Source organism: Leguminivora glycinivorella, chromosome Z (genome assembly GCF_023078275.1).
Source record: "Leguminivora glycinivorella isolate SPB_JAAS2020 chromosome Z, LegGlyc_1.1, whole genome shotgun sequence".
Lineage (NCBI taxonomy): Eukaryota > Metazoa > Arthropoda > Insecta > Lepidoptera > Tortricidae > Leguminivora > Leguminivora glycinivorella.
This window is the reverse complement of record NC_062998.1, coordinates 24574579-24599985: the sequence shown is the minus strand read 5'-3', so window position 1 is coordinate 24599985 and position 25407 is coordinate 24574579. Positions and strand designations below refer to the sequence as shown.

At 36.7% G+C, this 25407-nt stretch overlaps 1 protein-coding gene across 3 annotated transcripts; it reads left to right on the top strand.

The window, feature by feature from the left end:
- Positions 1–1627: 1627 nt before the first annotated feature.
- LOC125241174 (zinc finger protein 667-like) lies at positions 1628–22476 on the top strand. 3 transcript variants are annotated; one of them, XM_048149522.1, is made up of 10 exons: positions 1628–1801; positions 2126–2320; positions 11699–11842; positions 12170–12353; positions 12552–12819; positions 14730–14797; positions 15108–15230; positions 16261–16369; positions 18302–18476; positions 20802–22476. In XM_048149522.1, exons 2-10 carry the CDS (start codon positions 2181–2183, stop codon positions 21019–21021), a joined length of 1431 nt encoding a protein of 476 aa, XP_048005479.1. In that variant the 5' UTR covers positions 1628–1801; positions 2126–2180; the 3' UTR covers positions 21022–22476. The 3 variants fall into 3 exon arrangements, with proteins under 3 accessions (XP_048005479.1, XP_048005480.1, XP_048005478.1); XM_048149521.1 differs by having other exon boundaries at positions 1630–1801; positions 12552–12918; XM_048149523.1 differs by lacking the exon at positions 11699–11842 and having other exon boundaries at positions 12552–12918.
- The last annotated feature ends 2931 nt before the right edge of the window (positions 22477–25407 follow it).

Genomic DNA, 25407 nt, shown 5'->3' with positions numbered 1-25407 from the left:
CAAGCCTGACTATCGCGACCGACTCTTGCGTTAAAATCGCCCAGCAGCAAGATCTGTTCCCTGGGTTGGATCTTAGAAAGAGTTTGGGTGAGCTCTTCGTAAAATTTTTCTTTGATGTCATCACTCCTTTGCAAAGTCGGAGCATAGACTCCGATAATATTTAGGTAGTTTTTGTTTTGTAAATGAATACGCAAAGTTGTCACGCGGTCAGATATATGGATAGGACATTCCTCCAATTTATTAACCAGACTGTTTTTGACAGTGAAGCCAACACCAGATCGCCTTGGCTCTGTAGATGGCGTGCCTTTCCAAAAGAACGTATAACCACCACCGTGTTCCACCAGCTCACCCTCGTCAGCTAAGTGCGTTTCACTGAGAGCAGCGATATCAATATTGTAGCGACGGAGTTCACGGGCCACGATGGCAGTTTTGCGCTCTGGACATTGGTTACCTTCGCGGTCAAGAAGGGTACGGACATTCCATGCGCCAAAGGTCATATCATAGGGTTTTGGTTTGGTTTTAGTTGTCTTGTTTTTCTGTTTTCGACCACGTATTTGGTGATGCAGAAGCAGCCGCGGTTACTACCTCCGATGTAAGTGGGTTAAGCCTTTTTTGGGACACCTTTTCTAGTCCCTTCCCCGGCTGAGCGGGGAAAGCAGGGCCTCCCTAAATAGGGCTGCTTCGACACTCAGGGTGCTGCCGAGTTCGCACTGTTAACCCATTGCAGTGCAAAAGCGACCACTCTCCCTGAGCCGCCTATGTGCAGACATTATCCACGGCCTAGTTAGCATCATAACTAGACCCCTCTGACTCTGTCCATCGCCACAGGTCTTACTTGTAAATCGGAGTCCTTTGTGAGGAAAAGCAGTCTGATTGCGCAGGATATATTAAAGTGCATAAGTGTTCGCGCTGACACAAATGCACTCTCTCGTCCTAACCCCTCTTATCCTGATGGAACGGGAGACCGCTACGACCAGAGAGAGGTTCGGATGCAGACATCTACAGAAATGCCGTTTCGGGTTTATATTCGAAGTTTTCCTTCTTCTAGGTGATATTTTAAGAGCCGAAGCTGGGAAGCCCACCAAGCAAAGATAGGGAAATGGGAAGAGTGGGGAATTGGGGATGATAGAAGAAACTGAGGATACTGTGGTCGTGGAAAGAAATGAGACAAACGACTACAGCAGCTTGAGTAGGCCGGGGTCGCGTACCCGTATACCCATTACCTTGTGCCGGACATGCAAAAGTGTTGGATACCTCTGACCAAATTACCATGTAATCAACCAATATCGAAACAAATGATCTCTCTTTATTGACATAAGAACAAGCAGATAAGGAATCATGTAATTTCTAATTCCCACATTTTTTAATTTTCAATAATCAAATCCGCTTTTATGTATCCTATTTATAGCGGCGTCTCTTTCGTCACTTACTATTTACTAAATAGGATAGGAAGAGTAGAAAGGAAAGGTGTAAATGACTGTGTGTGTGGTGCCTTACGGTGAAGGGGGCGGGCCGGAGGGAATATTAATCGCTTCTGTCCGATCGATCGAAACGATGAATCGCAACGTGAATGGGGGCTTTAAATCAAATGACAGCCAGTGTTGTCAATGTTTGAATCCTTGAGAATTTTTTGGATGGTTTGGGTTAACCATAAACCATCCATAAACTCACATTCATCACATTGTTCGTACATGGTTCGTACGTAGCAGTCAAACGGTTACAATAAACGCGTTCATTTATCGGTATTTTTTTGTCTTTATTGCTAACTAAAAGATTACCACATTTCGCGAGTTCATCATAAGTAAGTATTTAAATATTTGTATTGTATAGAAAACATGAAGTTTCACCTATCTACAGAATTATTTTTCGTTTTGTTTGACTGTATTTGCCTGAGATGCGTTACTTATAACGAAACGGAATTATATATATTTATAATTATTTTTGATAGTTTTATAAATATAATCATGGTGCATAACTGATTTATTAAAAATGACATAAGACCCAATAAGTATCTCCATGCTCTATTTCTCTATTGCTGTCAAAAATGGCGTTGCATTTGTCAGTGGAGTTGCATTATTTACTTCTTTTCATAGTGACGGATTCTTATTGCTTTTTATTGTTATAGGTGTACAAATTGCTTCAACAGTCACTTAACAGCATGGACAGTCGTGTATAAACACATGGATACGGGTGGTCCTGCCTTGATAATGCCTTATTGCTACGCACCCGGATGCAATCATGTTTCTACAAGAGAATCCTGCAGTTTTTTTAAATTTCCTGCCGACACAAAACTATTCGAGGAGTGGAAAGCTCTTTGCCCGTAAGCATAGTTATCCTGGTAGTATTTTCTGATTTTATATACTTATACCCGGTGTCAAAATGTGATCCAGCAGACTCAGGTAGACTTCAACGGCGTTGGAAAATTGATGGTGAATGGTTGATCTTTAAAGCAAAATTTACATTTGAAAATGAACTGTGACAAATGGCTAAATTCAAATTGTCAGGTGTGATGTAAATCACATGTTAAAGCTGATGCAGGTGCAGGTGCTTTAAAGAGTAATTTTTTGCTTGAATTTGTTATCATTGGGTAGGTATGTTTTAATACTGTTCAACTCGTTTAGGCACGTCACTCAAATTGAGTTTACCAAATACTCAAGAGCCTGATTCTCTGGTTATGTAATATTTATACATTCCATTTAGCTTTAAAAATATTCTATTAATTAAACTTAGTGAACATTCTATTGATTTAATTTTAGTGTGTAAAATAAGAAAAAAACCGTTTCTGTTACTCATTTTGATAGCAATACATTTTTAAATAAATATTTCCCCTATGACTGTGGCAAAGGGTCGGCTCACACCGGAATGGCAGCGAGCGACACATCAAGCACTTTTAGATTTAAAAAAGTGCAGCGCCATGCGACCTGTTTGAGTTAGTCAAGTAACACTGGTCTTTTTAAATATGTTCATATTCATATTCATATTCATTTATTCATGCTTTCACATAAGTATACAATAGTGGGTAGGTACACGTTATATGACACCCTGTTAGGGCATAGCAGGTAAACTTATGATCTAGAACTTAAATACTAATCTATCCTAATGAAAATACATACTAGTTAACAATAAAAACAATATATACAAAGCTTAATCACAGTAAATTATAAGTTACCTAAATATTTGACATATTATATACACAAATCATTAATTTAAATTTTAAATTTCTTTGTCTAGCAAAAAATCTTGTAAATTATAATAACATTTCCCTATAAGTTGATTTTTTAGTTTATTTAAGAAAGTATTGGTGTTTTTCTCTTGTTTTAATTTATTGCTTAATTTGTTATATATCTTGATAGACATGGAGTGTGGACTGTCACTATGTAATTTCATTGTTGACCCTGAAACAGGAACTAGGTTATTTTTGAACCTAGATTCATAACGGCGGGTCTGGTCTATAATTGACCTATACAATTGTGGGTTTTTTCTTATAAATTTACACACCTCATAAATGTACACTGAAACTAAAGTTAACATATTAAATTGTCTAAAATAAGGAGTACAGCTCTCTGGGATTTTTATGTTCGCTAGAATTCGTACACACTTTTTTTGAAGAATAAAAAGATCCTTGACATCTGTACTGTTACCCCATAGTATGATGCCGTATGTAAGCCAAGAATAGGCATAGGAGTAATAAGCTGTAATCGCAGAGTTGAAGTCAGTTGATCTTTTTATTTCTCTTAATGCGTACACGAAAGATGATAATTTTGACTTAATTTTGGCTACATGATCCTTCCAATTAATATTTGAGTCAATAATGAAACCCAGTAAGTTTGCAGAGTCCACGAAATCCAATTTTATTCCATTTATGTCAAAGTGTTGTGATAAGGGTGTTTTTTGATAAGGCCTAAATTGTATGATTTTAGTTTTTGAAATATTTAGTTTTAAATTGTGGTCTTCCATCCATTCTGTTACATTATTTAAAGTATAATTTACGTCTTGATTTATATTTGTGTCATCATTGCATGAGGTTAGGATCGAGATGTCATCGGCAAAAAGTACACAAGACTGTGAAACTGTTTTAGGAATATCATTAATGTAAATCAGAAAGAGCAAACATCCAATTACACTTCCCTGAGGGATAGAATGCCTGACGGGCAGCTGGTCAGATATTACGCTTGTCATTTCGCCCGTTGTATGGTTCAAACATTCTATTGCGACACACTGTTCTCTGTTTTTGAGGTAAGACGTAAACCAGTCGTGAGCAATTCCCCTTATTCCTATCTCATATATTTTATTCAATAGTATGTCGTATTGGACCATATCATATGCCTTAGACATATCTAGTAATATGCCAATTGCGTACTTTTTGTCATTAAGTATATCTAAAACATTTAATACATATTTATATGCAGCCAGAGTAGTAGAACGGCCTTTCCGGAACCCGTTTTGAGCGTCATCAAAAATATTGTACCTTTCACAAAAAGAATATACGCGATTGTACATAGCAGTCTCGAATATTTTTGATGATGTGGGTAGAAGAGCCACGGGTCGATAGTTACTAGGGTCGTTTTTTTTGCCCTTCTTATGTATGGGTTTAATAATTGATTTTTTTAGCATATCGGGAAAGGATCCATCGGTAAAAGACTGATTGATTAATAGGTAGAAAGGAAAAGTTAATTCGTCAGCACAGTGTCGAAATAACATAGGCGGCAACTCGTCAGCTCCGGAACTTTTTTTATTTTTTAAATTCATTATTATTCTTTTTACCTCTGGCATATCTACTGGGCTTAGGTAAATTGAGTTTGTGGTGGGTAGGAGTACAGGTCGGCCGCGCGGCTTGGTACTTCCGGCTTCAACTTGTCCCACTGATGCAAAAAATGAATTGAATATGTTCGACACTTGCTTAGGATCCGACGTTAGCTTATTATGGATCGATAACTCAATATTTTGCCGCGTTTGAGAAAAATTTTTGTTAGTGCGCTCTTTTATTATTTGCCACATAGTTTTAACTATATTATCAGATTTTTTAATTTTCCGTATATATTGGAGTTTTTTAGACTTAAATATGTTTTTTTTCAATAATTTTTGGTACTGTTTATAATGTTTAGTAAGTGTTACGTCGTTTGATTGGGTAACCATAATTTTTAATAATCTTTTGGTTTTGCAAGAAATTTTTATACCCTTTGTGAGCCAGTTTTTTTTAAAGTTAGTTTTTACTTTAATAGTTCTTAAGGGTATACATTTATTTAGAATGTTTTGTAAGGTATTATGGAATTTGTCGTAATTATTATTTATATCATTTTCTGGTTTAATTACTTGCAGCCAATCAATATCTTGTAGCATAATTTTATAATTTTGAATATTTTTTATATTATATAATCTTTTTTTGCATATATAGAAGGATTTTTTACCTTGTTGTTGTGTTGATAGGCGGATAATGGTACTTTTATGATCTGAAAATCCGAAATCACACACTTCGGTTTTTATAATGTCATGTGTGAAGTTTGTAAAAATAAGATCCAAACATGTTGACGTAGTGTTGGTAACTCGAGTGGGATCCTTTATATGTTGGATAAAATTGTATTCCTTCATGAGGTCTATTAATTGTCGTGATTGTTTGTTATTTTGAATCATATCTAAGTTAAAGTCACCGCCTACTATAATTCTTTTCCCAGAATCTTTTTTACTTAACATTTCTAGAAGTAATGACATTTGCTTTAAAAAAGTCTCATATTCACGACCATTCCAATATATGACTACTATCAATGTATTAAGTGACGGCAGCTCAATAGAGGCCATTTCTATGATATATTCAATGGACATATCCACGATGTCCTCACGCTCGGTGTACTCTAGTTGTTTACGCAGAAATATGCAACACCCGCCGCCCGAGTAGTTTACCCGTGAGAACGATGATGCGATGTCGTAATTGTTTAACTGTAAGTATTAATTTTTGTTTTTCCTTGGATAGCCATGTTTCCGTAAGACAGAGAACTTCAAAGTTATTATTTTTATCATCCAAAAATGCATCTAATATGGCTTGTTTATTGAAAAGGCTTTGTGTGTTTTGGAACATTATTTTAAAAGCATTTAGATCTGATTTATCATCCAATTCAGTGGCATCTAGGTTAGAGTAGGCCTCGAAAAAACGTGGTGTTTTGTGCATTTGACAAGTGAACTTCTGGGTTAACACTGTTGACTGTGGGCTGCTTGTTTTGTGTGAGATCTAGTGGCTGTGAGTTATCAAAAATTATGTGCTGATTACTTGTGCATGGTACTGAACATGTGGATTGCAGTGCGTAGTCATTTGTGCCGAGTGTGTTTGTTTTGGGTATGTATGTTAAAAAGTCTATTAAATCGTTATATATTGTGATGAACCCTTGCCGGTTTATATTTCCAGACTTAGAGAACATAGTGATATCATATGACAAATGTAGGTTCGAATCTAGAATGTAGCCAAATTCGTGTTTCAAGTTGCACTTATATAATAAATCATTAAATGTTTCGACACGCTTATTAAACAAAGTACAATAGTAGTTTATTTTAAATGTTGGCAGGCAAACAATTACATTCGTGTGTTGGACATATCTTAATTGTTCTTGTATGTGATTTACTAAAATATAGTAATTTGTGCTAGTTTTAAAATCATCGCCCCCAATACTTATAATACAAAAATCATTTAACGTGAAATCTTTAAGTTTGTCTTGAAGTCCATTAAATAGTCCATATAGGCCAGCACCCGGTGATAAATAAACACATGTGTTTACACTAAGAAAATCGCGTTTTATCAATTCGACAAAGTAGTTGGAAAAGTTGCTAATAACACATACTTTGGATTTAAGTAGTGGCGTCTGCATTTTTCTAGGTATATTTGGAATGTTATGGGCACGCTGCTTTTCCGGAATTGTGGTTTTTGTAGTCTCGTAGTTGTCTATTTTGTTAGGGCAATGCAATTCTTGTACTAGTGTTTGGACCTGTGAAGCAAGCTCGCTTATTTTCTCCTCGAATATAGCCCTGTTTTCCTCGAGATTCAGGACTAGCTGGTTTAACCGCTGCAGCTCCGATTTACATTCTTGATATATACAGTCGGCGTCATTTGCTGGCAACTGGGTCGGTGTAGGAGAAGATGGGGGGAGGATGCTGTTATTACGTTTTCCAGTGTGTAGGGAGTGTCTCTTCTTTTTTTCTGATCGAATTGGGGAGAGGGAGTTTGATGAGTGGCATAAGCGTTTTAAGGTTCCTACTTCTTTCTGAAGTTTTTCAATCATCCTTTTCAGTCCATTGTTTTCTATACTGACTTCTTCGAGCTGATTTTGCGTTGTAGCGAGTTCGGTACCCATACAACCATTTCAGTCGCAAAATCTTCAAATCAGTAACTAACTGTCAAATGTGACTTAACGCGTGGTAACGTCGTGCAAACAATGCGACCGTATTGTTACAATAACAAAGTGTAGTCGTCGTGTGCACTCGTTACGGTAACAAAATGTGTACGAATTTGTGGCTGTCAATGTCACTGTCAGAATGACTTTTAACGACACTTTATTAGTCGACGTTTGCACACATAACGGTAACAACATGTGGACGAATTTGTGGCTGTCATTGTCACTGTCAGAACGGTTTCTGACAGTGACATTGACAGAATTTGTACACACATGTGTAGGTCTGATTACCGAACTGCTCCTAAACCACTGTAACCGCAAATGACAATCTGAAATACGAAGGTTTCTCAAACTTTCTTGTGAAGTTGTGGACTGGTTGCTTTGAATCATTTAAATATGAGCGAATTAAATAATAATTAACGACGACGACCATTTAAGCACTCTTCGACATTTTATAGAAATGTGGGAAAGTTAAGAAAAGTGCAGAATGATAATACAAATAGATAAGCACTTTATAGTTACTTAATGTATTAAATATATAATTTTTAATTCTTATTGATAAAAATGAAGTGCAGTGTTGCTTTACACAATAAAAGTAGGAATCAAATGAAATAGAGTATTTACTGTGATATTAATAGAATTTCTGTTGCGCAATGATAGTTTTTTTCAGTACAGATGCTGCTTTTTACACGCAGTAGTGCGAGCAAATCAAGCAATGATTCATTTCTTGTCTGGTCGAAACTCTTAGCTTAGATTTAGGTACTGAAAATCGTCATACGATACACGTGCGAAAAGGACATTCACAACTCGTGTCGATTTAAAACACTCCCTTCGTTCGTGTATTAATTTATCGCTACTCGTATCGATTTTCCTCTTTTCCGCACTCGTATCTACAAGTATTTTGTTTGGGTTACAAAAAAAAACACATTATTTACTCTACTACGTTTTATTTATGTCTCTTTAACATTACAAATTTGTAGACACTTATCTATACAAAAATCTTGACAAAAGAAGTACAGATCGCTGAAATTAATGTTGATAGTAATATTATTGACGACTACTTCAACAAGTGTCAATTGTGAAATGCCGCAAAATACTAGTTGCTCTATAGAAGACCATAATAATATGATCCCCGATCCTTTACAACCCAGCAGCTCGGTACGCACGTTACATTTTTTTTTTAATCTTCTTTAGTGAGGGCAACTGAGTACGACGGCATATTTAATTGTTTATAAAGTTTGAGGATACCTGGAAAAAATTAATACAAGAATTAAGCCATTTTGAAAATAGCTTTCGGTCACGCGTGTACGCTGCGACCATTTTGCGACCGTTTGTCGACCGTTTGGTGACCGTTTGGCGACTGTTTTTTACATGGAATATTACTATATAGTATAATATACACAATAATATAATACAATAAAGTTGTTAAAATATAGTCTTAATCCATATTTTAACAACTTTATTGGTTTTCTAGGCATTATTTTTAATATTTCAGTATAGTATATGCACCGGAGCACTAAAACTTCACCAATCAATATACATAACACGCAAACACCGAGTAGTCAATAATATTATTACTAGTTAAACTGAGGTAAATTGATGGCGCGTTGATAAATTTAGACTTATTTTATGAAATCACTCGAGCAATTTAATTGGCCATGGTAATTAGCCCACATTATATTACAAATGCAAACAATATTTATCTTTAACAAATTCTTACGCCATTACATTTTAATGTCAAATGGTTTTATTTATTTTTTACTTTGACGTCTCTGACAGTCGCCATTTGAAAAGAATGAAATGAACGAATGATTTTGGGAAAGTAGTCGCCAAACGGTAACAATGTGTGCACGCGTAGTGCACACTTCTGTCACTTCTGTGACCATTTGTGCCTGTTACCAATCGTCCCCATTTGGGTCGCCGCGACTAAACGTCGACCGTACTGCGACTAAACATTGAGACCCGAAGACCTGTGTGTACACAAAATAGGAGGATTTGCGTAGGAACGGCGACCGATTATGGTTATATGGGTAGTTAGTCGTTGGATCTCTTCATTCATTTCAATCACTGTCAACATATTATTTACGGTGTAGTCGGTGCTTTTTGAGCATTTTTCTTGTATTGTATTATGACTTTTAAATGAATTTGTTTCGGTACTTGTAAGCGAGTCTGAAAGGTTTTCTGTTGATGTTTGTAAGTTTTCTCTGGGAGATTCAGAAGTTGAAATATCGTTCTGACTTTCATTTGACAGTAAGTCACTGTTATTTATAGGTGGTGATTTTACCGGTGTAGAATTTGCAGGGAGTTCAGTATCTTGTAACTTTGAAGTATTCGGGGTTTGTGCTATCTCAATCTCCTCTGATGGGTTGGTTACTGGTGCGTTCTCTTCGTGTGTGTTTATTAGAAGAGTACTTTGTTCAGTGTGGGGCTCTTCTGACGTTTTTTTTGTTCTGTTTCCCTTTCTCATAGTGACATATGATGGCGCTGGCGGGGTATGTCGAATCAACATGCTAGGGGATTTGCTTTTTTGGATGCAGGATTTACATTTCCAGTTTTCTCTTTTCTGGGGTTCTAATATTGCATACAGTTTTCCTGAGTAACCGGCACAGTCGAAATGGAATGTTAATTTACATTCTGAGCACAATGCTGATTTTCTGTGTTCTGCAGGAAGCTGGCATTTAGAACACGTTGGTAAAGTTTTGTTGTTGCTGATTTTTAATGTAGATTTATTTACCGGTGTCATTTTCGGTTAATTTCGCAGGCGCGCTTTCCGTCGTTCAGCAAGTTCAGAGCGCTATCACTAGATGGCGCTGTAATTAATGTTGGTTTAAATATAGCCAAAGTAAGGGTTTTTGGTTCTTTTTCACCAATTAATTATTGTTTTTGGTATCCGACACTTGATGCACTTATTTTTCACAAATTTTTATTTCACATTTCAATTTATTTGCACCACTTATAGTATTATAGTCACAAAGTCCGTTGATATCGTATTTTCGAAAATAAAGTCACTTTCCGTTTGAGTTTTTGTCTGCAACCATTTACGTGGTAGAATTGTCACTCTCTTATACTCTAAACACAGATTTTAATGCTTTATGTAGACTTTGTAAGATTTAAAAATTAATAAATTACGGAGCTGTTGTTAGTGTTAGGAGCACAGTGGCGCCACGATATATGTAGATAAAGTTTAAAATTACCTGCTACTGCTGCTGGCCGCTGCCATTCCGGTGAGAGCCAACCCAAACTCCCGATTTATTTAAATATTCAATTGTTCCACTCATTTAAAAGTCCACTTTCCAAAATAGGAGTAGAAGATAATATTAATATTACATATGTACCTCACCTCTAAACATTGGTATCAACATTTGAATTCCTTGGCAATGTATGGTCGGCAGAAAAACAAATACACACAATATTTTTAACTTTTATTTTGTATCTTCTTCTTCAACCTAGCGTTTTCCCGGTCTAGCGCCAGGGTCCGCTTTCCTCCTCAGCCTTCTCCACTTTGCCCGGTCTTCGGCATCCTGAGGTGAGAGATTGTTCTCTTCCATGTCCGCTGTCACGACGTCCAGCCAGCGCTTCTTAGGCCTACCGCGGCCGCGTGACCTAGGGCCTTGGACGGTGAGGTATTTTGTATAAAAAAGGAAAAAATGTTTTTCAAAGGGTTAAAATATATGGCTACAAATTTTAGCCATCATTTCCATAGATTTTGCTGTCAATCTTTAACATCTGCAAAAATATATCCATAAATTAAAAATCGGGATGTAGCGTTGAGTCCATTATCTCAAGCAATTATTATTCGACTTAACAAATTATTTTGCATGACAGTTAAAATTGACACTAGTTGGAAAATTTTGCGATTTTCCTCACTAACTGGCCAGAAGAGGCACTAAACCGAGAGTCATGGAGGTTAAGGGGAGAGGCCTTTGCCCAGCAGTGGGACACCATTATAGGCTAGATAAAAAAAAATGTGAAATCAGTATTGAGGTTTAATGACAATGACATATTTAGAGTATAAACCTCTTTTAGTATATGCATAGTAAGAGTAGTAAGAGGATGAAGTATTACGGAGTTACATAAGTCTTTGGTATATGTATAGTTTGCTGCAGTATAATTGAGTGTAAAAAGAAAAGAAGCATTATCATTAAAATATTCAAATGTATTTATTTCTTTTGCTACCCTTACTGAGTGCCATGGAATTCGAACATTGATACCGATGTTTACTCACCTCACATAGGTTTTCTTATTTACTGTGTGGACAAAACCTATACAACACAGTGACCTTACGGGATACTCTCTAAATAATTTCTTGATATAATTTTTAGACTCAATGAAAAGGATCCTACTAATGAAGATCAGTTGTGCAGTTGCCATTTCATTAATGGTGAGAAGGATAATTTGCCAACTGTATTTGCACATAGTAATAAAAGCATTGAATTCTCTGCTTCATCCGGAACTAATATTGACAAGTAGGTATTTTTATGTTGAATCATCATCATCATCCTCATTTTCCACAGCTCATGGGAGCTCCGCTTTGACAACTATATAAAATATAATATTTTTGTTCTTTTTGTGGTTAGCATCATACCTTAGACCCAGTTGTAATAGTGGTATTATTTATTTGATGGACCAACTTGATGCTCACTCAAATTGTCTGATGAGAGAAATAATAGCCTGCCAATCTGAACATTCAAATTGGCTACGGAGAGCTTTCAGAGCTTTCATTGACTCTATACAAGACATATGAAACATCTTTAAAAAGTTGCTTTTACATGTTCATTGTGTGGTATTTTTAGGGCAACATCAAATAATATAATGGATCGGCAAACTACAGCAACAGATGAATGGGAGTGCAGGGCTTGTCTTGAGAAAGTTGGACATTCCACAAGCTTGGTCAATCTGTTTGATGCTTGGTCATCACCATGGGACGGAATGGCAAGTACTGTAGCTGAAGACCTCGCTAAAATTGGACATATCAAGGTAAGTCCTAGTAAGAGATTTTTTGACATACAGTTGCATTCTTGGCTATTTTGGCGTGCGTATAATACCTCATAAGTAACTACATGTGGCTATAAGTTTGCTTGCAGTAAGTATTTTATCATGTCTTCTTGATGATTGCACCAAGTAACTGTGAGCTTTATTGGAAATTGACTGTTTTCCTTTGCACTTTGATTACAGCTATCATCAAGTGACAAACATTCAAAGCTAATATGTAACTCTTGTTACACAAAACTTCAGAGTGCGTGTACTTTTGCTGCAGTTGTACACAAAAGTGATACAATTCTTAGACAGCGCTATCCTGAAGCAGACCTAGACCCGGGTGATACCTCTGTTTGGCCGAAACCCATTCAACTAGACCAAAATATAAACGATAGTGTTTTCGAAACTCCTATGGATTTAGAAATTAAACAAGAAGTTCTGTCGGATAACGACTATGGTGAGAATGGTAATGACTGTTCAGATATACAATACAAGGAGTTAGCAGATGCAGAAATAAAAATAGAGCCTGAGGAATGGACAAAACAACAACCTATTATGATTAATGGTTAGTAATAATTATTTTCACCAAACCAACTGGCTCTCTTGATTATTCGAAAACCGATAGCAAAATAGCATTTTACCCACAAGAGTGCATAGATGGTGCAAAGTAATTTTATACAAATTTTAAACTTGATTTCTCAAGCTGGACGTAAGATTCTGATGATTTTGAATGATAAATATTTATATTAAAATTAATAGATTTGATTTAGTTTGATGATTTAAAAGACTCAAAAACAAATAACTATTGATTTACAAGGGGGCAAACTTTTTGTTTAACCGAAAGCGCCAATATCTGATACCTACCCGAGCAAGCTTAAATTATTATTCCAATTTTGCCACCCCGCGAACCACAATATTTTTCGCCACACCAAAACAAGTTAAATACTAAACTTAAAACTTTGGATTCGGTCAAATCCTTCGATATATTAAACTTTTAACATTCAAAATCATCAATTCATCAGTCATTTCTACCAGCCAGCAAAGAACATCTAGTTAAAATTTGTATGAAATTTCGTTGCTCTCTTGTGCAAAATGCAACTATCTCATCAGTTTATAATTAATAAAGAATCGAAGAGAGTCTATACCACTTGGGGTGGTGAAAAACATTTCCCAGCGTAGCTTATGTAAAGTGTGTATATCTGTTTGTTTGTCCGCCTTTCACGGCAAAACGGAGCAACGAATTGACGTGATTTTATTTACATGGTAGATAGTCGAAGGGATGTGTGATACTATACAGCACGACCACGGATGATTTTATTAATTCTGATGCGGTACAAATTCACGAAAAAAAATGTACTTTTTTGTACTGACGTTTAAAAAAAATGTACCCTTATGATTTTGGAGTTTCGACATAGGGCCCGTGGTCGTGCTAGGTAGGTACTCCCTGGCACGACCACACTATATTTAATGAGATTTTAAATTTCTGTTGCAGTACAAATTCACGAAAATAAATGTACTTTTTTGTACTTACCTTTTAAAAAAAAATGCCCTCGTGGTTTCGGAGTTTTGACATGGGGTGTGGTCGTGCTAGATAGGTGGTACTTCCTGGCACGACCACACTATATTTAATGATTTTTTTAATTTCTGTAGTAGTACAAATTTACGAAAAAAAATGTACTTTTCTGTACTTACCTTTTTATAAAAAGTACCCTCATGGTTTCGGAGTTTCGACATGGGTTGTGGTCGTGCTAGATAGGTACTCCCTGGCACGACCGCACTAAGTTTTTGAAGTAATTTACATAGTACAATTTCAAAACACTTGTTTAGTATTCATTTCACCATCAAATTAAACATAAATATAGTGTGGTCGTGCCAGGAAGTACCACCTATCTAGCACGACCACACCCCATGTCAAAACTCCGAAACCACGAGGGCATTTTTTTTTAAAAGGTAAGTACAAAAAAGTACATTTATTTTCGTGAATTTGTACTGCAACAGAAATTTAAAATCTCATTAAATATAGTGTGGTCGTGCCAGGGAGTACCTACCTAGCACGACCACGGGCCCTATGTCGAAACTCCAAAATCATAAGGGTACATTTTTTTTAAACGTCAGTACAAAAAAGTACATTTTTTTTCGTGAATTTGTACCGCATCAGAATTAATAAAATCATCCGTGGTCGTGCTGTATAGTATCACACGAAGGGATGGCAAGTGATATAGGCTACTTTTGTCTCTTCCCGACCCCCCACTTCCCTAAAATGGGGGGTGGAAGTTGGTATGCAGCATTGCACTAGTTTCGAACGTTGTGATAAAAAAGTACATTTTCAATGTTCTCATCGCAAAGTGTGTTTAATAGTATTTATTAAATTTGTAGGTACATTTTCCTACCACGAGGGCAATGAGCATTCTTCACTACCAAATGGAAATGAAATGCTTGAGGAGGTGCGTTTATTACCATTATTATTATAATAAAAACGTAAATTTTCATTCGTCTATTATGGACTAAGAGCCCAAAGCCGTCAGACCTCCCCCATATTCTTAAGGATGAAACTTTGGGATAATGTAGAGTTCGAATCGGAATCGGAGCATTAGCGAACATTCTTCATTTTAGCTTGAGCAAAATTATTTGATTGTTCGCCTGCATCGTAATTCTTTCCAAGTTTTCAGAGAAAGTCCGAAATAAAATATTTTTGTGGAAGTTATTGGATATATTAGCCAGTAGCCACTTATAAATTACAAAATGTAATTTCAGTTTTTAGACGCACCTTTGAAAGAGGAACCCACTTGTGAGGTAGACTCGGAGCCTGTTCCCAATGACCTTCCTCTGGAGTGTTTGCTGTGCGCCAAGACTTTCCACAGTGTGTCTGGGCTTAAGGTACCAACTATAACATAAGATACAGCGGGGCAAATCCCGACTGGGGACAATTGTAACTGATCCATTTTTTCCATTATTACACAATTAAGTTGAGTTCCACATGTATCCACTAAACTCTCGTGCCATATATAACCGGTCGACACTCTATTTAATCGGATCAGTTGCAATTTCCACCCAGGCGAAACTGCCCCGCTGTACCTTACATCTAACTAAATATGTACTGCAAAAGGGTGTTGTGCCGAACATTTGAAACACAAAAGGATAGACTAGATTCACTAGATTAACTAATAATCACGGTGAGCGTAGGCACATCCCAAATTCTAGAGTGTAATATTAATATTATTCCTAAAATGTACCATCTAAATACTTAGTCTAAATAATGTTACACAAATAAAGCAGTTGCATACAGGGTGTATTTTGATAGCGGGTCAGTGAGAGCAGCTACCAGAACCCGTGCTGCTACGCTAAAACGGTCTTAGGAGATCATCCTTCGATTTTTAGTTTGTGAAAATTGGCGTTTACAGATTTTGGAAAAACATACAGGGTGCGAGAAAAAGGTCATTTTTCACAAACTTTTTTTTGAAGCCACTCGATCCCATTACTACCAAGGATCAAAAGCTTGTATGGGATCAAAAAAAATTCTGGCTAGAAAATCCACAACTCGAGAAAAACTACTTACTAGCTAATAGCTATAGTTATTAGGGGTGATTTGCCCGCCCACAGTATACACAATATTCATTATTCACCCCTACCACTAACTGTCGGTGTCATTTCATAAGGCAGAAAATTATCTATCGCGTGGTATTGGTATTTAAATTTTTGTGGTTGGATTTATAGTTTTTACTAAAATTAAAAAATAAATGTTGGGATGGTCCAATTTCTTTGCACCCGAGTGTAGATCGGCACTACTCTTATCTAGTCAACTGTCAGTGAAAGCACTATTTTACTTTCATGATTAATAACTCACATCACTTATTGTTTTGCATTTAAGGCTTCATATATTAATACCTACTGTATTTTTTTATCATAGGCTCATGTGATAGCTGAACATTCCTATAAATCGGTAAAAAGAAAAATTGAGGGAAAACAGTCACCGCCAAAGAAGAAGGATAAATACGTGTGTTCAACCTGTAGGCGAAGTAAGTTTGTCTAACCCGTATACGATATTTTACCGTGTCAGAGCGTTTTAACAGTATCCGATCCGATAGCGAAGGATGTAAAATATGGTGCCTTTAATGTATAGGATATCGGCCCTACATCTGATACTGTCAGATCGGATAATGTGAAATTTGATCTGCCGAGGTACTCCTAACGCCGTGGCTTGCGTGGGCGACGGTCGCGCGATGGTCGCGCGACGGCGATGCGACGCATACGAGATCAAACCTTATCGATATGGAAGTATGAGACGCGACGGCGACCGTCGCCCACGCAAGACACGGCGTTAAACTTTAGTCTATCTCGTGTGTAATGTTGGTCCGGACAGTTCCACGCGGTCCTATTTTAGCTGGGCGTAATTTAAAAATAAATTTAGTTTTAAAATGTTTTTTTAACTTAGGTGCTTACTTACATATGGATATATCTAACATTTATTCATCTGTATATAATATAATGTATGGTATTCTTCTGGCTGACTCATCGACGCAGAAATGAAATCGCAAAACTAAAACGTTGAATACGGGACGGTACAATGTTACGTAAGCAGATTTATTTCAATTACTCACCCTGCACCCCCCATATCTCTAGTCAGCAAAAGTAAAATAAATATAAATAAATATTATAAGTAGGACATTCTTACACAGATTGACTGAGGCTCACGGTAAGCTCAAGAAGGTCTGTGCTGTGGGTACTCTACTCAGACAACGTTATATATAATATATAAATACTTATATACATAGAAAACATCCATGACTCAGGAACAAATATCTGTGCTCATCACACAAATAAATGCCCTTACTGGGATTCGAACCCGGGACCGCGGCGCAGCAGGCAGGGTCACTACCGACTGCACCAGACCGGTCGTCAAAAAATAAGTAAAGCTCTTACCCCCATCCCTATGCTTACATAATACTTGAACGGCCCGATAGTGTATGTTACCTACTGTAAAAGTATAAATAAAAAATGGTAAAAGCCCGAAATGATAAATAATACGTATTTTATTGTTTTTTTTGGGCCTTTATCGATGTTGATTTGGTAAATCCTAGGGTTTACCATGGCGACTGGTAGTCAGCCATGATGGTCATTGGTCACCAGTGGTCATGAGCACCATGCACCATGGTGCGTCCGCTCTTCGGATGCGGACACCTCGGATTTTTTTTTTTTTTTTTTATTAAAGGAAAATGGAAAAATTTACGCTTCCGGCGGGACTTGAACCCTTGAACCTCGGATTTGTGATCAACGGCTTCGTAGATAGGGCGGCGCGCTGGTTTCTGACTCTACGTCGGCGGCGGCGGTGGCCCTTATTACTACAAGATTTTGACAGAATTTAATAAGAATTAACGAGCCTGAGATAAGACATTTTCCTGTCGCCTAGGATTTTTGGTATCAACTTCTGTAAAAGCCCCATGCATAAAAACAGTAATTATTTAACATCGTCACAATAACAGCATCGGTAAAACCTGTGTGTTATAGGTGAATCTTAGGCTTTACCGTACTTTTTTCAGTTGTAAATATACTGTAACTACAGAATTTATTTTCATAATACTTAAGGCTCTGTAATAAGGTCAATACGGGTAAGTGTGTCATAAGGTGAAAGTGTGTCTGGTCTTCTCATTTGGCCTATTTAAACGATGATCAATGTTTTCAATACGTTTACCACTAATCGTAAGTAGCAAGATGCAAAAGTATGAACTCGCAAATCCACACTTCCCCTTATGACACACTTACCCGTATTGACCTTACACCATCCTCTTTCGTACTCATATGAACTGTCATAGCCAGGACCATCATTCCAAGCCTCTGTGCACTCAATCTTCCTTTTTAATAGGGCTCATTGAGTCTTGTGGTAAGTCTTATAATTTTTATTTTTGCCTTAGACATACACGAAACCTAATTGTCATATTATTTTTTTACAGATTTTGTAACATCTACAGATTTGATGGTTCATGAGACATGCCACAACAAATCCATATGCTACGGCTGCAACCAGAAGTTTGACTCCTTCGAACAGCTGTCCAGACATAGAGTGCGCTGTAAAGTTATCACTACAAAAAACCTACCGAAGCCGAAGACTCTGGACGATGTGAAAAGGTTAGTTTTATATGAGCGCCTTTGGGTTCTGCTCGTAAGAATGCGCGAGCGCGATACTTTTCCTTTTAAAATATATTACTGAAGATAGTCTTTATTTAGTAGGTAACGTGATTAAGAGCCTTATTTTAACTGTGAGTGCCTATAGAAGGGGCTATAATCAACCTACTGTTAAACTGTGCACAGCACACGTGCAAATAGGTAATTTACAACAAGTGACGATACATAAATAATAAATATTATAGGACATTCTTACACAGATTGACTAAGTCTCACGGTAAGCTCAAGAAGGCTTGTGTTGCAGGCTAAGCTCAGACAACGATATATATAAAAATCTACTAGCATATACATAATACTAGCTATTACCCGCGGCTTCACTTGCGTTAGAAAGAGACAATAAGTAGCCTATGTCACTCTCCATCCCTTCAATTACCTCCACTTAAAAAATTGTTTTGCCGTGAATGACTGACAAGCAAACAGACACACATACTTTCCCATTTATAATATTAGAAATAATCCATGTACGGTCAACCAATTTGAATCCTAGGCCACTCTAGAACCCTGTCTCATTTAAACCATGTTCTATTTGCCATAAGAAGTCACATTGACGTTTACTGTGCAAAGGTTCTACAGTGGCCTAGGATTCAAATTGGTTGACTGTACATAGAAAACATCCATGACTCAGGAACAAATATCTGTGCTCATCACACAAATAAATGCCCTTACCAAGATTCGAACCCAGGACCGCGGCGCAGCAGGTAGGGTCACTACGCGCTAGGCCGACCGGTCGTCAGTGGTAGTGATCTAAATCCAGACCAGTTTTCAAAATCCTGTTTTTCACACTTGCGTTTATTGTACATAATTAATACAAAAAAATGTAAAATTTTTAATACATATAGCAGAATAAGCAACAAATTGTCAAAATATCATCTATACGTATAGACTATAGATATAGACACAATAGTACATTACATCAGAGGCCGGGAAAATGAGGATTTCCGGCCAAGTGGGTATATACGGCCGAGCGAGCGTGCGAGCGAGGCCGGATAGGGATACGAGGCCGGGAATCCGTTTTCACGCCGAGGCATGTATAGTGCTTTTCTCAAACATACAATGAAATAAAAAAAAAATGCTCTAAAGGACAATATTTTATAAAAAAAAGTTACTTTGCAGGCCTAGGCCTGAAAAATAATATGAAATCCCTTTACAGTCCTCTCGAGTTGTTGCGCCCAAAAAGCGATACTTCCCAGCCCATTTTAAGGAACGTAAAGACAATATTTCATTGCATGTTTGAGAAATAGTTATTTGTTATACAAGGGGGCAAAGTTGTATTTTAACGCCGAGTGTGGAATTGAAAAACGAGCAAGTGAATGGATTCTATAGTTGAACCACGAGCGAAGCGAGTGGTTCGAAAATAGAATCCTGAACTTGCGAGTGTTTTAACACACGAGAAGTAAAATACTTTTTCTCAAACATGCAATGAAATATTGTCTTTACGTTCCTTAAAATGGGCTGGGAAGTATCGCTTTTTGGGCGCAACAACTCGAGAGGACTGTAAAGGGATTTCATATTATTTTTTAGGCCTAGGCCTGCAAAGTAACTTTTTTTTATAAAATATTGTCCTTTAGAGCATTTTTTTTTATTTCATTGTATGTTTGAGAAATGCCTCGGCGTGAAAACGGATTCCCGGCCTCGTATCCCTATATATATACCCACTTGGCCGGAAATCCTCATTTTCCCGGCCTCTGATATAATGTACTATTGCACCCGAGTGTTACACAAAACTTTTCCCCTCACTATAGCGAGGAAACTACAACGCAAAAAATGCGTTTATCACTGTTTCCAGTAGTTCCACAGGTGGTAAATCATCTTTATTACTAGATTCATCTACTTTTATCAATTTTAAAGCAGTTAATTTGACTTTATTCAAGGTCAAATTACTTTACCCACTACTCGATAAAATGCGTTTTTACCCGCTGGTATTAAAAGGAAAAAACACGTGTTTCCGAGCTAGTGAGGGGAAAAGTATGTAATACTTATTCTATGCAATAAAGCTATTCTATTCTACAATTCCTACTTTATATGTTGCTACTTTACTCTAATCTAACCTCTAAATAGTACGCATTAAGCGTGCCTACACACATTATAATTATGTATGTGTGCAATTTAAAGGGTTATTAATGTTATTATATTGTCTGTCTAAGACGTCATATCGAAACGTTTGTCGATTTAAAATCCTTTAGACAGTACCACGACTTCGCACTTGTATCGTAATCGTAATGTAGGTACTCATTTGAATCTTACATTTATTGCGTGTCGATTGAACAGGATAATAGCTGAAGAACACAAATCGACGGATGATGAGGATTTGCCCACGGAACAGCTCGAGTGTCACTTGTGCACAGAGAGGTTCAGTGACTTATACTACATGAGGATCCACCAGGAGATCCACCACAGCAGCGAGCCCGCGCCGGCCGCGCCGCCGCCCGACGGCGCGCATCACATGGACCCCGCCACTCTCGAGAGCATCTTCAGTGAAGATAAATGAAACTCAAATACTAGCTACTCCATTGTCATAACTCAACTAAATTATTGTATAAGTGTCGTCATTGATAGTTGGCGGTTTCAATTTTGCGTAAAGGACTAGTCTAATTTAAGCTATTGTTGGTTGTTGATGTATGGTTTGTAAGACTGCGCATATTCCGCGCATCGTATTAATTAGGGTAAACGCAGCTATTAACGCTCCATCGAAAATCGGAAGGTATTACCGATCTAATAAGTAATTCGGCATTTATCCGTTGCCACTAGTAACGTGAGGGTAGGTAGGTTATTTTCTAAAAGCGTTTATTTCTTGAGTATAGGGTAGTGTTACATTAGTTTGAGTGGTAGTTCGAGAAATCATAATAATACGTCAATCAAGTCGTGGGTACCGAAGAAGAAGGACATTCTATACTGACGCTTGCACTTTCAGGTAAGGATTTGACTTATCTGGCTAAGACGTTTATGTTAACAATTGACTATTTTACATTTACTTTTGTTGTTAATTATATTCAGTCATTTATAAATTATAGATTGGTTATCACGATTTGTTAAAAAACATCCATTAACATACATAAAACATGAAATTAAATTTGGGCGGTGATAGCTTCATCAGTTTTAGTAGTAGCAGCTATCAACGACCCATAGGTCGGTAATGACTATAACGTCATGTTAAGTTTTTTCTTTCTTTTACAATATTATTCTTTAGAAACATAAGTATGTTTATAGATTATTTGAGACCCAAATAATAGTTTTTTTCAAAAAGCTATTAACGACATACACATTTGTACTTAGTTTTCTTCTTTTGACGTTGTAAAGTTTACTAAAATAACAATATTTTTGGAAAACGGATATTGTGTAAGACATTGTTTGTGAAGGAGTTTTACCCATAAAAACTGATTTTATGTCAAAAATTTTGAATATCACGTAATAACAAAGTGTTTAGTAGCCACAACAATAATAAAATAACAATAAAAATGTTGTTTAATATGGGTCGGTCATACATTTTACGTTAGTGCTTACATATTCTTTCAACGACTCATAGAAATCGCTATTACAAACTATGAGAAGGTATGACCGATCGTTCCTAAATAAGTAGGTTATAATATCTATCTATATAATATAAAGCTACAACCCGACTGACATTTTTCCAAAAATAGCCAGAAGGCCAGAATAGCATTAAAATATACATCACATATTTTTATAGTTGCATTTGAAGTTGATTGTCACGCTTTACACAGTATATCAAAATTTTCCAAAATGGTCAAGCAATCGTTGATCACTTTGTGGAGTAAAGCTTACAATCCTGATTGTTTTTTGAATAACAGATGTTTAATCTTTGTCATAAGATTAATGATATGTTGATTATTTCTAAGAATGAAAAATAATTAGTTACGTTGTTTCTAAGCTTGAATAATACTGTTTTGTTTAAAATAACACAATATATAATTGTTTTGATTTGTGATTTCATTTTGTTTTATTTCTTAGTGGGCATGATAGACGTGAAAAATGTTATATGAATAGGTACAAAAGTAGGTAGGAATAGGTACAATAGAAATGAATCTTCGATGACAATGCTGAACATGTTTTTATTAAATTACCCGTTACCTGTGGACTATGCCACTATACTAGGTGTTGCTGTACTGTGTACTCGCTGGGCGTTCAGGTAATTACTCATAACACAATCGGTAATAGCTGCTTAAAAATCGTTGATAGCTTCATATGCATTTTTATGGGTCGCTAATGGTAGCAATCGCCTCAGTAATTTAAAAATAGATTTTTAATATCATAATGTTTAATTTGAGTACAAGTAACACAATATTTACCTTTTTTAATTATCATAGTATCACATATAATAGGAAAATAAAATGTTTGAACAACGTGTATACTTAATAATTAGACCCGATTGTAAAATTGCCTTAAGGGGGGCGTTAATAGCTGCGTTTACCCTAATATATGATAGTTTATGAATTGCCTAGCGTATCATTTAAATGATAGCTTCTGTATAAAGCCCCCCATTCACGGTACGATATATCTGTACGATCGACGGTGTAAATAAATAAATAATAAAATAAATAAATATTATAGGACATTCTTACACAGATTGACTGAGGCCCACGGTAAGCTCAAGAAGGTTTGTGTTGTGGGTACTCAGACAAAGATATTCCTCAGGAGCTGATGTTGACGGTCCGAAGTCCCGCAACTGACTGATCGTCCCCAGAATGGTCGGCCATATTTATACTTTGTCCACCCCCCTACCAAGCAAGTTATATGGAAAAATTCGTAATAACGGCGATGACGCAACATTCAACTGCTCATTAAGGATTAACCCCCTATTGTTGTACCTAATTATCTCCAACTGTTCTAGAACCCCCAAACGCAGCCCTTTCTCACATACATGTAAAACATCAAAAGAATGATTCTCTGATACAGTATGGTCACTCTCTATCAAATGCTTTGCAAAATTGGATCTCTCTGGATGGTTGTGCCTGTATGATGCCATATGCTCCTAAATAATAAGATATATATAATATATAAATACTTATATACATAGAAAACATCCATGACTCAGGAACAAATATCTGTGCTCATCACACAAATAAATGCCCTTACCGGGATTCGAACCCGGGACCGCGGCGCAGCAGGCAGAGTCACTACCGACTGCGCCAGTATGTCAACATCGTTAACGACTTACTTGAACGCATATGATATCGCAAATCGTAACAAAATCCCGTGCAATTATGAATATCTCAAGTGTGTGGCCCCTTGCGACCAACGATTCTATTTTTATTCGCAAACTATCAATCGCTTCGTGTGGCTGGCGCTTTTGAAGCGACCGATTCGTTCACATTTGATATCTGTCCGATCGATCGAAGCGATGAATCACGCCGTGAATGGGGGCCTTAAGAGTTTTATTTATTTCGTACCTGTCGAATATCAAATCTTAGGTTGCGAAGATTAGTGAGACTTTCAGTAGGTAGTTGGTATGCCTTGTAAAACATCGCGCCGAGACTTCGCGAGAAGCTAAGTGTGTCAGATTTTATTGCGAACAAAATACGATGTCAGAATAGTAAATTCATTGTGGGGCTATCTAACTAAGCGGCCGTTTCCGCGTTTATTATGAGGCGGTAGAAAGTCAGAAATTACTCAAAATTGAATTCCATGGGTTTGACAAATTTTGTCTAAAATCATGATGGTAAAATCCTTTTTAACGATTTTATTTGCATTTTATACATATACCTACATTGTAAATCTGTTATGAAACTGAAATAAAAAATTAAAAACTTACTGATACTATGTAGTTCATTATTTTATTTGTAAACTAGCGACCCCCTCCCCCGTGTAGTAAGCATAAAAATGGGTATGGTATGTGAACCTGAAATAAGTAGCATATATCCGTCCCTTTTCAACACATAAATTTAATTCATAAAGGAAGTCGAGGATGAGCGTGTTTCACACGCTTTTTTATTAGGGAGACTTGCGATGGGAGGACAGTGTTCCGGCGGATCTGCGTCAGCTGGAACTTGGAAGTCAATGACTGGCAGGAGGCTGCGCAGGATCGGGACAGGTGTCGTGTTCTCATTTCCTGATTATGTATTTGTGTGTTTAGTAAAACGTCCCACTTTGTCGGTTACCAATTAGAGATGGGCCGAATACGGACTTTGCCGAATACGAATATTCGGCCGAACATTCGGTTAATCTGTTACCGAACCGAACATTCGGCCGAATATTCGGTTGCGCCATATTTTAAATCCTGGCTTAGAGTTAATAACTATTCGAATTTTTCGATGATTGGTAATAGGCACATTTATCTTACTAAGGCTCTAAATTTTCTTGCATAAGAAAATTTTTGTTTTGTTTTCTTAAGCTACGTTATTTTTACTTTTTTACAAAATTATTGTATTTATATTTTAAAACAGAAAATGTATTCATTAATGTGGTAAACTAAAGTGTGGGATTCTATAATGAGCAAAAAATAAAATAGAAAGGCAATTCCAAGAAAAAGACAATTATTTATATCTTAAAATGGAAATCCGTGATCTCTGCCTACCCCTCTGGGAAACAGGCGTGATTGTATGTATGTATGTATGTATGTATATTTTAACGCATTTTTAACTCTCTTTGGTAGTTCCTTAGAATGCTGAAATAGGATGTCATTATCCGATGAATTACGAAACAACTTACGCTATTTATTTACTTTGTTTATTCGGTAAATATTCGGCAATCTAACCGAACTATTCGGCCGAATACGAACATTGACAAATTTGCCGAATATGCCGAATACCGAATATTTACCGAATATTCGGCCCATCTCTAGTTACCATTAAGGCGAGATTTACTTGTATCTTTATATGAATAAACTGACCGGCTTTATAGCAATCGTCAGTGGGCCGTT